The sequence below is a fragment of the Echiichthys vipera genome (genome assembly GCF_963691815.1).
Source record: "Echiichthys vipera genome assembly, chromosome: 13".
Lineage (NCBI taxonomy): Eukaryota > Metazoa > Chordata > Actinopteri > Perciformes > Trachinidae > Echiichthys > Echiichthys vipera.
The window spans coordinates 22,793,067-22,808,799 of NC_139838.1; the positions used below are offsets into that span (position 1 = coordinate 22,793,067).

The following is a 15,733-nucleotide window of genomic DNA, read 5'->3' on the forward strand; positions in this document are numbered from 1 at the left end:
AAGCTTGATCTTCTGTCCTGTTCTCTCTTTGTTTATTTCTCATACTTGCGAAATTGTTCATAGTTGTTGTTCTGGCAAAGAATTCAAATAAATCAACAATACATGAAGTAGTTATATCGACTCCCCTCCCTCCTCCTTACTTCACTTCTCCTTTGCAAACATTTCTTTGACTTGTTCCTTTACATGTTTGTTTAGTTCTCTTTTACTCACATAATCCCTTTCTTGATCACTCTTTGTTTTCTGGCCACTCTCATCTACCCATGCATCCCACTGTCAATTTATGTATTTCCTACCTTCACAGCTACTGTGTCCCTCCTCGTAGCCGGCGCTGCAGCCGCACTTCCCAATGGGCACCAGCCATTCCCCCTCGGCGCTGCAGTGCATCCTCGGAGGGCTGTCGGCGTCAACCTCAGAGTTGTTGACGCAGGTGCCGCGCACTTCTACCAGCGTGGCGAAGGCCGCCTCAGCCACTGTGTCTGAGAACACCGCCAGGTTCTGGACAGTTGCAAGGCAGCGTTTGTAGTACACCCGTACGGCCACTAAGGCCACACAGGCGCCGACGTCCTGGAAAGCCAGGTGGAAGCCCTTGCGGTTCAGATGGCCTATCTCGCGCACCTCTGTGTTCAGTTTCATCTTCCTCTCACCCAAGTCGCCCTGCGTGAAGCTCTCATCTGCAGCGATGGTGTCGATCTTGGTGTAGCGGTCCTCTCGGGTGACACCCCCGAGGTCCCTGTCCGTCTCTACATAGAGCAGGTTGAAGGTCTCCTTGCATGTGCCGGCCACACCAGGGATGCTGTTGCAGTCGCGCAGCGTGAACTGGAGCTCCACGAAAATCCGCTGGCCACCTCTGCGCGCCACCCAGCCGGTCTGCAGCCAGTTGTTCTGCTGCGTGGGCTCCATCACGTTGCATACCTGGTACGTCCGGATAGGCTTGTATTTCTCATCTACACCACTTATTTCCTCCCACTGGAGAGATGGAGGCAGGTGGGGAGGGGACGAAAAAGAGGAGAGAAGGACAGTAAAGGTGATTAAAAGGCAGTGGTGTAGTGAAGCGATTGAAAGAAAAGAAGGTGAGGAAAGGAGAACGACAGGAAGGGAGGATGTCATAGTAAAAAAGATGGGAAACCAGGCAATGGCGACAGAGGAAAAAGAAAACGTGAGGAGCGATAATGTGAGGGAGTGAAAACCCAAGTGAGGTGGGCGGGAGGCATTAAAGATAATGAAAAAGAAAGTCAAATCGAAAGAATGCAGTCAGTACAGGTTAACAGCCTCATACCATGATCTGATGAGTGGGTGTGTGGTTGTCTGAAAGCACTGGCACTCTGAGTCTTCAATAACATCACAGAGAAAATGACAAACTGTGATTACAGCAGCCTTGAGTGGTGTTTCTGAAACTATGGGTCAGACCTCAGTCCCTTTTTTTTCAGCGGGTTCTCTTTTTATCACCGCCTTTGTAAATCAAAGAAAAGGCCTTTCAGAGGAATATTTTTTAAATGTTTTCATCCACACACTGCTGCTCCGTTCAAATTAAATGCCTCAGAAAAAAATATACAGCAAGATAAATAGAAGATGTAAAAAAAAAAGAATGAATGAATGAGATTTTGTTAATATTTATTAAAATGACCAATGTAAAACAGCTGTACCCTTACTCCCAGTTGCAACCATTAGTTAAAAGTGTTAGAAGGAGGGGAGAGATGTACGGTATATAGCTTTCTTTTTGCTGAAGGAACGTTAGTCTGACTTTTTGTTGTGAAATTTCTCAAGCCAGATTTATATTTCGTTTAATGTATTTCCTTCTGATATAAGTTTAAACCAAAAACATGGCTTTGTGCACAACAGGTCATAAAAGGTGTGTTTGCAGAGAACAACACCATCTCACTCAGAATCTTCACAATTAATGGCTGTATGAAGATTCACATCGAGATTATAACTCTCTGTCACTTTTTGAATTACAGAATGACTCCGACTTGACATTCAACGTAAACTGAGCACCAAATGTGGCTCTCTCACTCTCTCACAAACCAAAGCATATACACACAAAACAAACCGACAGTGATGATAGATTATCTGTGATGGTAACGTGATAAACTCCACTCTGCCAAGGTGACTAAATCAAAGTGTGTTCTCTCTCTCAGTTCTATTGGGGACTTGAGGTGAGTCACGCAAGACCATTAATCTTGGATTTAGCTTTGCATGTGGTCCAACAGCAACCTCAAGCCGACAGTGACTCAACATAATCTACACTTAACACAACATATGTGTTCACTGCTGTTTGTATAATAGACACATTGGAGTGTGTTGCGCATGGAAAGGCCAATCTCCAGGTGGCTGGTGGGTGACAAATCACTTTGGTAGTTGCATATTCTGTAAAAAAAGGGCCCAAGCCTTTGTCTCGCAGTCATAACTTAGCGCTAAGGTTTTTTACAAGCCAAATCGATCAGTGTGTACGGGGGACCATTTATCTGTGGCTGCATATCTGTGTGGCTGCGTTTGGACACTGCAGTATCCTAGCCTGCATAAGCACCATCGACTGATGATAATGATGAGCTCTGGACTGGGAGGGAAGAGAATGCACAGTGCAAGAAAGGAAGGGAATGATGAGAAAAGTAGAAAACAGAGAAGAGGATGGGACGAAAAGGGGTGTTCTGCACCAGCTGTTAACCAAGCAGCTGTGTTGTGGAGCTGTGCGAGTGAACAAGCAAACACCAAGTACAAACAAATAAACATGAAGACAATGACAAAATGCAAGTGAGCACACTTACTCCATTGGGGGGATAGGACGTCCAGCCAAGCTCTGCCTGAGTCTCTTTAGAATTCAGCAGCACCACTGCAGGAAATAAAGTGAAAAAACAAACAAGCAAAGAGGGTAATTTAGCAGGGATTATAGAGGCTGTTTGCATTCATTTTAGCTCGTCAGTCTAAATAAGTTTGTCAACAGTGTGCCATGAGTGCATGTCAATAAAGCATGTTAACGACTAACTCATAAAGAGAGAGTAGTCTTAAATTTACAACTCTAACAATGTAAGTGCAATATGACATGCTTCATTTGGATTAATGAAAGAAAGCCATTAACACAGAGGCAGGCCTGTCAACATCTAGTGAGGGTGAACGTATTTGATAAGTGCATTAATACCATCTGTTGAGGACTTAAGCTGGGCAAAGAGCTTTCCATCATCCGCTGGCTGCCGCAGTAAAACCACACCAGAGGCCACAAAAAAGAACACACGACCACAGAGCTTTCAGAACAAGTCGAGAGACAAAGAGTGGCCTCAGTTAGCTTTGAATGGTTATATGTTATTAGCTATGTTCTATGGGTTTTTCCTTTCAGAACCATGGACAGGGAGCAAGAGCAAGCTTTGAGTCTGGTTTCAGGACCACGGACAGCTCACAGAGACCTCACTGCTTATTTGGCATTAGTTGCACAGATAAAACCACACAGAGCAAGATGATGTTTCCTAATAGGACTAGCTAAGAGTTGAGTTGACCTAAACATTTTTATGTGCAAGTATTTCTTGTATATTAAAAGTGGTCGTACCACAATTCAAGTGGAGCAACAAAACAGCATAATAGAATAACTGTTATTTTATTACTGAATTTTGAGTATTTCTGTATTAGGGGCCGCAGTTAGGTTGAAATACTACTATTTTTCTTGAATATAAGATCTGAATACGTCCACCTTACCGTTACCAAGATCTTTAGCAATTTTTCAAACCAAAGTTGGCATAACAACCAAGAAGCCACAGTTCGCTAGACAAAGGCCGTTGTTTCAAACTCAGTATGCAGCAGGCGCGCATGAAGTCATCATCAGCACATTTATCTTAATCTATAATGTAATATCAACATCTGTAGTGGCATATGGTGAGCTGCATTACCGCCTCATTTTGAAAGGATTTTGCTGACATAAGAGTTAACCATGCTTTAAACTCGTCTGCTTAAAAATACCCTCTCCTCAACGCGCACACACACACACACACACACACGCGCACACGCGCACACACGCACACGCACACGCACACGCACACGCACACGCACACGCACACGCACACGCACACGCACACGCACACGCACACGCACACGCACACACACACACACACACACTATCAGGCGCTGTCATGCAGTACCCCCAACAACTACAGTACAGCCTTGAGGAAATATGAGTCAACCATTTTTCAGCACTTTGAAGAACACCGTACAGACTGCTATTTTTCATGCTTGAATAGTGCTACCTTCACTCCTGTACTTGAGTGTGGTACCTGCTTTCAACTATTGTTTTCTGCTTCAACACAACCACTTCAGGAGTTTTGTAAGGGCTATAAAAAATAACCTGCATGACACTGCAGTCCATAGTAGGCAGTACACTGCTATAAAAGTAACTATTTCTTCTCATCTTAAAATAATACTGCCGTTCCTGAACAGGCTTTGATCTCATTGCTACATGACAAATGTTTGGTCATATCAATGTTAAAACTGGGCCCATGGACGTCATGGTGAGCAAAAAGGAGAAACCCACTCAATCTGACTCATGCTGCGGGCCTTGTAAGACGTGGCAACTCAAGACCTGTAATCTCACTGACTCATCCACTGACAGGGAGGCTGTGGACTCTGACACAAGACGTACTGATGCACCAAAAGGGAAGAAGATTTTCAATGTTTTAGAGTTGCACAGAGAAGCACGTGTCGAAACAAATCTGTCGACACACTGTCTGAACTATGCAAACAAACCGGCAAATTACTTGCAGCAAAAAATAACCTGAGGAGACGCTTTTCTCAGATGGATTAAAGGGATGGGTGTTGGTACTTGATACTTTTAAAAAGTATTGACCAAAATTGACCAGTACCAAGTAGTATTGAAATGTCTCCAGTCACAGTAGACTTTCATTTGATCATTTTTGTATCCATATAGAAAAAAGGACTATTTGTATGGTGTTGCTGGCAGCCAATCACCACAAGCATTCTTCTATTTAATGTGTTGTATAATTGGCCCACTACTGCAGCAGCTGTAGTAAGTATCATAGTATCGGTATCACTCTGAGGGTACTGGCATTGGTAGGCTATTGTTATGTTACTTTATCAAAATATATCCAGCCCTCGTTCTTGTAAAATAAAATTAATCCTAAGACTACAGAAGAAGAATATCAATACAAGGTTACATAAATTCTATTTGAGATTCATTCAAAGGACTTGCTCGTTGATGTCCTAGCAGTTTGGATAGTCAAACCCTTAGACGCCCACAAGGGTGGAGAGGGTTTTTTCCCCCACTTCTTTTTTGAAAATGAGAAGCTGGCGCCTTGGCTAGTGAAGGAAACCCTAGCTGGACCATGAGAGATCCTTCACCAAACACTTAACTCTGTTATTTTTTGCGTTAACACTGCCGGGTGCCCAAAGCATGCTTCTGTGGTTAGCTGATAACATAGAGGCATTTGGAGAAGATTAAGAGCGGAAGAAACCAAGGGTGGAGGAGAAACACTGAGAAAGACAGAGGTGGGAGGCCAGGAGAGACGATGAGAGAAAATCAGCAGGGGAGGGTGAGGACAAGCGAGAAAGAGAGCCAACTTGAAAAAGAGAAAGACAATAAAACGTCAAGCCAACGAGAAAGGTAAAAAAGGTGAGGAAGGGAGAAAAGAGCACACGAAGTGCAAACAAATGAATACACAGAGGGATCAGTGTGCCTTAGTGAGCAGTCAGTCAGTCAGAGAGAGACTCAGAGGACAAAGTTGGCACTATGATCACACACTGAACACATAAGTCCTGTAATCAAAGCCTAGTTAGAGAGACTAATGGGCCTTTGGGGGCAGGAGGGAGAGAGGGAAATACAGAGAGACAGATAAGAGCGAAAGACAGAGAGAGAGAGAGAGACAAAAAAGAAAAAGAGAAACCAAAACAGGCGGAGGAAGGGTCACTGAAACAGAGAGAACAAAGTTAGAAAAAGAACATGGAACAAAGAAACAAAGGCTCTCCTTCTCTGTTGCCCATGGTTCCAACTAACAAGCATGACACATTAGCTACTAAACACCAATTTCAAAAGGTTGTTTCATTCAAAAAAAAATTGCCCATCATTATAGAGAAAATCTGTATCTGTGAGCCAATTTTGTTATTTTCTCCCTTTGGCCTCAGCCCTATGTAGGACACACAAGACCATGTTGGCTTTTCTCACTAAGAGATAAAACACAGTCCAGCCAGACAACAGACGATGCATTAACAGTCTACTATAACAATGAATGGCGAGCTCAAGGAGAGAAGAGAACAGACCTTGTGTCAGGTAAGAAAAAGTGATTATCTTGTTGTTTGTGGTTTGATGTAAGAAAGAGACATGGGAAAAGGCAGAAGAGTATCAAAAAGTTTTAATCAGACAACCTGAAAGAGTAGACTATAAAAGCATCTGAAAAGGAACTTGATCCATTACCATGAGGAGGCACAGAAACTGCCCCGGTAAGAGAGCAAAGGTTACTGTATCTTAAGGCCGATCTCGAAGTTCAAACCATTCACTTTTGGAAAGGTGTAAGAACCATATGTGTAGTGGAGCACACCTGAAAGATGCCCAGCAACGTTTTTCTTTATTAAGCACTTGAACATCCGATCATCTTGTAGGGGTGACGAGATTCTCCAAAATGTATGCTTTGATTCGATTTTCGATTTGAAAGGTGATCCATCTATCTTCAACCACTTGTCCCTATCAGGGACAGCTGACATCGGGCGTGAGGCGGGGTACACCCTGGACAGGATGCCAGTCTATCAGAGTCATCAATTAACCTAACCGAAGCACTTTGAGTCTGCCTTGTGTATGAAAAGTGCTATACAAATAAAGTTGCCTTGCCTTGCCTAACACCTGCACTTCTTTAGACTGTGGGAGGAAGCTGGAGAACCCATAGAGAACCCACGCAGACACTGGGAGAACATGCAAACTCCACACAGAAGCGCCCCAGCCGTGATTCGAAACCAGGAACCCTCTTGCTGTGAGGCAACAGTACTAACCACCACACCACCGTGCTGCCCTGATTGAAAGGTCATGATTCAATTAAATTTTTCTAGCTATAAAGGCTATGGCATTGTTAAACTATGGGGTCTTGATTGATAATCAATAGATCATTGGTTTTATGCACTGACGATTGATACCATGTATTTTAAAATGTAAATGACAAGTGTAAAAAAACCCGCTTTATTCTCACACTTTGGCCTTGAGGTAACATTTAAACAATTTATTTAAAATGGAAGAATCACCCACCCAGCTTTTGAAAGTTCGTTTCGATCAATTTCCAAATTGGTATTGAAATCTTTGCATCCCTACTAAAGTGTAACAACAAATGGAATGGTCAAAGTTGTCATATCGACATTTAAGGTGTGTTGATTGATTCACGCCGTCAACCCATGTAAGTTGCTGACAGTCTTTGAAATGAAAGCATTTGTGTTACTTTGCCTTTATTCCTTAATGCTGGGCTAATTACAAAATACTTCATCCATGGTTTCGCTTAATACTACGTAGCTAGAGTGTTGGCGGACTGTTGCGTAATATTCTGAGCGATAAAACGCTTCATAAAGAACATCTAACATGTGATCGTGTGGTCAGTTATAGTTAACTAATGTATGTAAACTTGTCACGGTAGGTAAAGTGGATCGTTTGTGTGTCGTACACCTATAACTGTGAGTCATAGGTGTACCCCTGCTAAGAACCACACTTTTCGATGAGAAACATGTAAATACTGGTATACAAACACTGAAAGAATTGTTTTGTGCACTTAAGAGTGGAAAACATCAAGTGTTTTTCTCCTCGACCCTGTTGAAGGTTGCAGTAATGCAGAATGCATTATGGGAAAGTGGAGTCTTTGACTTGAAATTGTCGATGTTAATACTGTGTGTTGTTGCCGCATGTGTCTGATTGCCTCTGTGTGTGAGAGAGTAGGAGGTGGTGCTCTCTTCTTTGTTTTGCCGTGAGTGGTTTCATTAAAAGTATCTAAAGTGTGAGCATCCATTTCTACCTCACTCCCTCGTCTCAGTCTACACTTTCATCTTTCTCTGGTTTGTGTGATGGATTAATTGAGTTGTTCAGCCTCGCAGACAAACAAGGAAGAGACACGGTGACAGATACAAAGTGAGAACTGAGGGAAAAGACAGATGGAGGAGAGACGTACACTAAAGCACTCAGGTCAAGTATTCAAAAGAAAGAGAGGGGACTTTCAAGTGTCTCCAATGTTAAGGACCCTCATTCTTCTGCTAGAAGATGTGCAACTGTATGAGTAAAGACAGACTTACAAGACCACATACTTGATGTGAAGGGAGAGAAAAAATAAATCTAGTGCAATGATCTACCTGCTTAATAAACAAAGGTATGTATAAATAGGGTATGACCTTCTGTCAGACAAATATATCTGCCTCTGCTGTGACACAGCTCACAAATATACAATGTCGCACACAACTGTACTCTTAAGACACAGACGATTTAAATCCCTCCCAGTGAGAGGGGCTCACTTCATAATTTGTCTCGGTAATGTTATATAGCTTCATGGTAGGATTAGCTCTGGCATAGGCTGTGCTCACTGCAACCTGAGGGCTGCTCATTAGCCAGCCTACACCAAGGCAGACCACAGGGCTCAGGGATCTCAACCTGCCTGAAGAGATGGCACCAAGACGGGGGTAATCACAGGCCACTGATGCTCCACTGGGACAACAATTGTGCAGCCATTATCCTTCTCTCTTAAAACAGGATCGGAGGGGAAACTAAGACTTTAAACAGCCTAAAGATAAGGTGGAAGGAGTGAGAAGGGAATACGATAAAACAGGGAGACTTGGACTCCAGTCAGACTGGGTCACAAATATGAAAGAATGGAGACTTGACTTCTGTGAAACTTGATTAAATGAGATTTGATTCCCTAATGACTTGGAGGAAGGACTTGAAAGAAAAAAAACGTTGAAATGTCAGGTTTGTTCCCAATAAAACCCCAGATCGGAAAAAGCCCATGCATAAGCCATACCTTATGCATTCAAAGGGACTTGACTGCAGATGTAAAAAAAACTATTTATCACAACTATATTAAGGATGAGGACTTACATTTTGACTTGCAGTTTACTACTAAAGACGTGTGACATGACTTGTTTTTTGCATTCAGAAATTTGGAACTTGACCTGAACTTGCCTCAAAGACTTGATTCTTGACTTATGACTTGCTTTCACAGACTAGAGACTAGTAGAAATTGTAGTAGTAGCGGCAATGAATCGAAACCTAGCAGCAAAACCCATCTTTGGATTAAGTGGGAGATAGGTGTCGTCAGGTATTGCCAAGATGGCCACGGCTGGAGCCACCCACTTTGAGCTTCACATTGCTTCAGAGACCTATGGCCGACGTCTCGGAGACGACGTCCATATTTTATACTGTACAGTGTATGGCTGAACCGTGATAGCATTTAACCGTTAACCCCATTGTCATTCATCATGTAGGTAATTGTACGGTGGGCTTTAGAGAGCCGGCAGCCCAGTCTCTTTACAGTATGTCACTGTATGAAAGTTTAATGACTCTGTTAAAAGGAGAGCCCTGTTTGAAGTTAATGTCTTCTGCTGTTAGAACTGCTGTTATGGTACCACTGGCTGTGTGTCTGTCTCTGTGTGTGTGTGTGCGTGTGTGTGTGTGTGTCTGTATGTGTTTGTGTGTGTATGAGGACAAAGAGTTCCCTGACACCATTTGTCTCAGAAGGTGGTGTGTGTTTTTGTTCCTGATTTGTGTGTGTGTCCGTTTATACACAGCATTTATCTTTTATGCGCCTGTTTGTGTTTTTATGTGACACTTCTTATCCCCATCCATTTATCCTTTTTTATCTGTCCTACAGAAGCATTACTGTATTGCTTCTGTTCGACTATATATTATCTTCCCTCCCACGTCTTTGAGCAGCAGGGTGGTGCAGCGAACGGGAAGATCATTTTTCATATGAAGTGCTGCAGTTCAGACCCTCCAAGTCCCATGTTCCCAACCCGCTCTAGTGTCCTCAAGCAAGACTGTAAATCCCAACCAGCCTCAAGAGTGCTTCTGCTTCCATATTTCAGTTCACCGGGGAAGTGAAGAGCCGGTCTTCCTGCTTGGGGTCAACAAACGACCCCTTGCAAACACTCTCTGTTACTGGTGCACACACCTGTGTATTTTTCCTTTGCTTCGTATGTTTGAAACTTTTCTCAAGCCTTCATCTTGTTTAGCTCTTGGATACAAAGCTACATTTCCCTCCATAATCCATCTTCCAGACTTATTTTGTAGCTACTATATATTCAGATATAAAAAGGTGCTCTATGGTCATAATTCCTCTTTTTTACTTTCAGAATGATTTTTTTCTGTGGCTGGCTCCTTGGGCAGACAAGATAAAAAGAGAAGGCTGCAATAACTGAGAAGTGCAGCGAAGCAGTCAATGTTTCAACATCAGCAAAGACGAGAAATGAAAAGAAACTTTACCTATCAAGGCAAAAGGGATAGGTGCTGTACAGAAATCCCTTATTGTAGCTTTAGAGGCTCTGTACAGAACATACAATGATACATAATGTCTGTGTCCCTCTATGTCCCTAGAACATTGTTTTTCTTTTTAATCACCTTCCTACCTTATCTTCCTCATCTTCTCCTGTAATTCTAAGCGTTTCCTCTCTGTTTCCCCTTCTCTCTACTTCTCTTGCAGTGCCAGTCTTGAATCTGAATGACCACCTGTTAAGACAAATCGCTTCCAGGGGGAATAAAGCAAGTGTGTGTATGCATGTTTGTGTGTGCTTGAGGGAATGAAAGAAAAGAGTCATTGAGTGAGTCAGAGAGACTGCTAAAGCAAAGAGTGTGTGTGTTTGTGTGTGTGTGTATGTGTGAGTGTGTGTTTAAGAAGTAAATGGTAGGGAGGAGGAAAAAGCAAAATTCAAGCAAAGAGTGACGACTGACTGAGAACGACAGCTTGAGTCACCTAAGGAAGAAAAATAGATGCTATTAAAGTTATACCTGCTGCTACTGAATACATACACACCTGCAGGCTGTTTTTATTACAATATGTTCCCAAGCTACAAAGCGTAGATATTCTTTATTTTTTATTTCCCAGACGGACACAGGAAAAGGGAATGAGAATGATAGAAAAATCTTGAACTAACGGAAGAAACACGCTGACAGAACGACAGCGAGAGACAGAGCAAGAGACAGAGAAAGAGAGAGAGATAAAGAGACCAGAGGCCAAAAGAACTTATTTCCATTTGTAGGGTCTTATAAGAGGTTGTAATTGGTTGTCTGGATTGATATAGTGAGAGTGGTGGGAGCACTGTCAGGTCTTATTGTTACGACAGACTGGCTCCTTGGTACAGGCATGAGAACAGTGCTGTACTGGCAACTAGACTGAAAGTCAAACTTTTGCAAAGCAGAACAAGGCGACGCAGCAAAGACTTGACTCAAGGAAAGATTAGGAAAGATTTGGAAAGCAATGGGGTGACATATTAATGTCAGAATGAACTGCACTCATCAAATAATGTATCAGGTTAGTCTGAGGATACATAAATCCAAAAAATCTTCTTCTCTTCTGTGACTCCGGTTCAGGAAAGCCACTATAACCTTGTTTTTTAGCAAAGAGATGAGCTGTTTAAAAGAACAAGTGGACCATGGAAGTTGAACTTATTTAAAGATGGACAGAGTGGTTAGTGAAGGGCCAAATGCAGAAACCACTTCAGGAATGACACAAAAAGCAAAGTGCTGGAAATAAAACACTGAAATATTCCAATGGCAGAAATCAACCAGGAAAACATGCTGGTGAAAGAGACTCTCACAGATGTAGAAATAAAGAGAAGAGTGAGAGGATGAAAGATGACAATACTTAATTATAGACAAGACGATTAGGCCATACTGGAATAACTCAGCTCTCTGTTTTTGAGTCCAATGATCAGGGGTTTAAGTGGGCTGGGGGCTCAGCCATCAGGCGACGCTCAACATCTTCAGCAACGTATATATTTTTCACTTTTCTCTACCTTCATTATAGAAAAACAATGACTTAAACACGTTTTCTCCTAGCTGTAGAGAACAGGGTCTCAAATGAGGTGACGTAAGAAGGTGCAAACATCAGAATTTTCATAGGATTTCCTGTTTTCTGTCAATGGGTTTCCTTAAATAGCCACCGGCTGAAGCAGATCAGCGACCTCAGTCTGGGTGGTGGTAAAGCACCTTAATGCGTTTTGGTTGTTTTAAATAACCAAGAGGAAGAGGAACTGACAGTGTATTCATATATTTTCCCCTTTATCATTTACGGCATTAAATGTGACATAAACAATTTGTGCGGCATCAGTAGTTGTAATGGAGGCAGCAATATGGAGCTCCATAGGGGCTTCATTCACTGATAGCCTGTTCTTGAAAGTATCCTTCTTAGCATAACACAACTCGCCTGCAGCACTTAAATGAATTTTTAAGAGACGTCACTGCGGTTTATGTTCAGTGTAAAGGCTTTGTATATATGCTGTAACTGCCATCTCCTCCTGATGAAGGTGTGATGGTCTCCAGCAGGGAATTTTAACACTTCATCTCAGTCCAGTCTGTTAATTTACCTTTGCTGCCTTCAGGCAATTAATTCAAAAGCTTACTCCAACATCAACTTACTGACAATTTTATTTAATTCCGCCGTACGACAGAGCCACTAAAAAGAGGCTTTTGGAAAAACAATAGACCTTGACTTGAACTTTATAAATAAAACAAAAGGATGCTGAACTGCTGCTGTTTTGTTCAGATATCAGCCATTTAACAGCAGCACTTTCAGTTTCCATGTAGTTTTATTAAATAATAGCATGACTTTGATTTCCTCTGGCTCTCATGCAACCAGATATCCATATGCCATGGGATGCATTGCCCCATTAAAAAATGTTAAGGCAATCAACAGTGTGGTTATGCACAGTGCTTAGTGAGCCAACCTTAAATTTGCTTGCATAATATACAGTAAGTGCACACAGAGTTCAAAGCTGCGTATGTTGGAAAATTAGTGCACGTAGGCTGAATCTTAAAGACTTTTACGGACGGAAAGAAGTTGAATTGGAAGAAGAAACTCAAGTGGGATTTCTGCGTGTAAACACATGGATGGCTGCATTGGTAGAGCATGAATATGCAAACGTTAGATCATTTTACACAACAAATAAAGAATGTTGTTTTATCAGTCTGTGCCAAATTATAAATATCACGCTTGTTTGCCCATAAATCTCAAAGGGTTCGGATAAAAACTAGATTAAAAATGTCACTGAATGCAGATTTAGTAGTGAGAAGCAAACTTTGCCTCTTGCAACGACACAAACACATAATTATATTCCCTTGTCACAATGACAAGCTCTGACATTAACCTTTCGGAACGCAGGAGGCCGCTTCAAATGGCATAAAAACACAGCGCGTAAAAGCAAAAGTGGCACACAAACACGTATCTTATAAGTGCACCTGCATCAGCATATGTCATGCATAACTGGGTTTAAAACTTTGAATGCCAGCATTTACGTAATATATGATGTGTGTGTGTGAGAGAGAGAGAGAGAGAGTGAGAGAGAGAGAGAAAGAGAGAGAGAGAGAGACTATAATTCTGGGGATGCCTAACTTGTAAGCCTTTCAGAGGAATGTTAAATAATAGAAGTCTGTATCTTTGCACTGTGCCACTACTTTCTCCATCTTCTCCTTTAGTCTCTCCTCAGTCCAGCCAGCCTGCTGACTGCATTATTTAAAAAGACACTCATTTGAGCCCCTATCTTGTCGGGAACTTATAGTTTGATGTCAGTGCAACAGAGAGAAAACACAGTAATTCAGGGTGGTAGTAGAGTGTGTGACAATTAGAGAAGTGAACGTTTTTGTTTGTCATCCTCTCTTGTCGGGGTCGTCCTTTACAAACACTTCCCTGTCTTTTGTACTTCCCCCTCTATAGAAACCTCCACAACTCTTTATCCCCTTTCTCCTTCCATTTGTCTACTCACACACCTGCATTCACCTTTGTCATTCTTTCTGCCCTCTTCTTTTATTATACACCCTCTGTTGCTCTCTCCATCCCTCTGTCTTATTCATAAGCGAGCAAGGAGAGGGGAGGGCAGAGCAGTTACATAAGTGCAGCAGGGTTTTATGCTGACTTTGTTTTCCCTCCGGTTCAATCTGAGAACCACTTTATATTAAATTAGGTCGTCTTCTACATTCACCTCTCTGTGTTTCTTTTATTCTCCCCCTCCCTGCTTAGCTCATCTCCGCCCCCTTTCTTACTTTTATTCACTGACAGCCGAAAGAAGAAGTACCTGATGTACGGGTGTTGCTATACACAGGGCTGATTGGGATTCAGCATGAGCATGCAATCGTAAACACAACTGTCTGTGCACCCTAACTCATATGATGCATATACAGTAGAATCCATATGGCATTTCTTATACTCTTATTGTTCATTTTTCTCTTCCAAACTGCACTCAGCTCAGCATTCAGTGTCCACAGAACTAAAGAAATAAATCATCACACACCACACTGACACTTGCAGAGACGTAATAGTATTAATTCTCTCTATACATTTCAGTACTGCCCTGCACAGAAAACATCCCACTGTGCAGAGGTAAACAAAGCACACCATACAGACATCGAAAAAGCAGACAACAGTGTTTCAATGAAAATTAGGCTTCAAAAGCAGCCTCATGGAGAGATTTATGAAACTACAGGGGAAACAGCAATTCCCCCAAACAAGTACGACTGCAGTGACACAGCACTCCTGCTTACAGAGTACTTCTAGTGTGATCAGAACATTCGATTTGTTTCAGAAAACCTCGACTGTGTCATTCAGTATGTATACATTGATCCCAAAACGGTAGGAAGTGAACTAATAGATCTGTCAGACAGAAATATATGACTTTTACCAACCAAGTCATCATTTTAACACGGGGAAACAAGGAGGTAATGAATCAGAGCAGACGCCTACCATAAAAACATACAAAATGTCCTCTGATGCTGTTCACTCCCTCATCTTTAATTAATGCTGACTCTCTCCCTACACCCTTTACATGCTGGATTTGTACCACCAAGAACTCTATTCTGACAGTCCCTTCGGTTTCCGCTGGTTTATAAATTATGTGTCAGCACAAACCAGAGGCTAGGTGTTCAAAATGTTACAATGAGACTGAAAAGAACCGGATAAAAGTTTGAAGAAAGCCCCATGCAGCGTTTTCCCACGGATAATTGGTTAGTGGTGGTGGTAGGGGCCATACCACCCCTAAAGATGAATAATTAAAAGAGGTAATAAAATAATATTTTGTTTCCAAAAATGGTAAAAACTTATTTTTATGCTCTTTGACATCATGACATGCTCTGACTAATCGTGTCAAAGTGAGTGTATGATCCTTCAATCACCTGCTGAGCTGATTCAGAAAGCACCTGAAGCATCTCTTCTAGGTTAGGGTTTAAATAATTACTCATTCATAAAATGCATGCCATCTTAATAAGTGATGCAGCACGACTGCTGGTTTTCCCTAAAGCCTAATATTATATTTCATATAAACTGAATAATTCCTCCTGTTGAGCAGAGGTGCTCTTTATTTCCGGCTCGCCAAGATTCCTCCATAATAAAGTGCTGAAGGGAAATGTGATATATAGTTTATAAGGGGAAATAAAGTTAGCAGATGTCATGTAGAAACACGGGGAGAAAGTAATGTTTGGTGTGTCTTACAGAGCCTTTGCAGAATTAAATTGTTAAAAATACAGGGAACATCCGCTGCCAGACCAGGAAAGTTATACGTACATGTTTGCTTGGTTACTTTATAT

The 15,733-nt window shown here is 41.9% G+C and overlaps 1 protein-coding gene across 1 annotated transcript in view; it reads right to left on the reverse strand.

The window, feature by feature from the left end:
- epha10 (EPH receptor A10) overlaps positions 1-15,733 on the reverse strand; it is a gene marked incomplete at both ends in the record, with an annotated part of 163,457 nt that overhangs the window by 123,531 nt on the left and 24,193 nt on the right. Inside the window, 2 exons of the mRNA XM_083926187.1 lie at positions 294-966; positions 2,763-2,827. Coding sequence (XP_083782313.1) covers positions 294-966; positions 2,763-2,827 — 738 coding nt within the window. The remainder of the gene's footprint in view (positions 1-293; positions 967-2,762; positions 2,828-15,733) is intronic.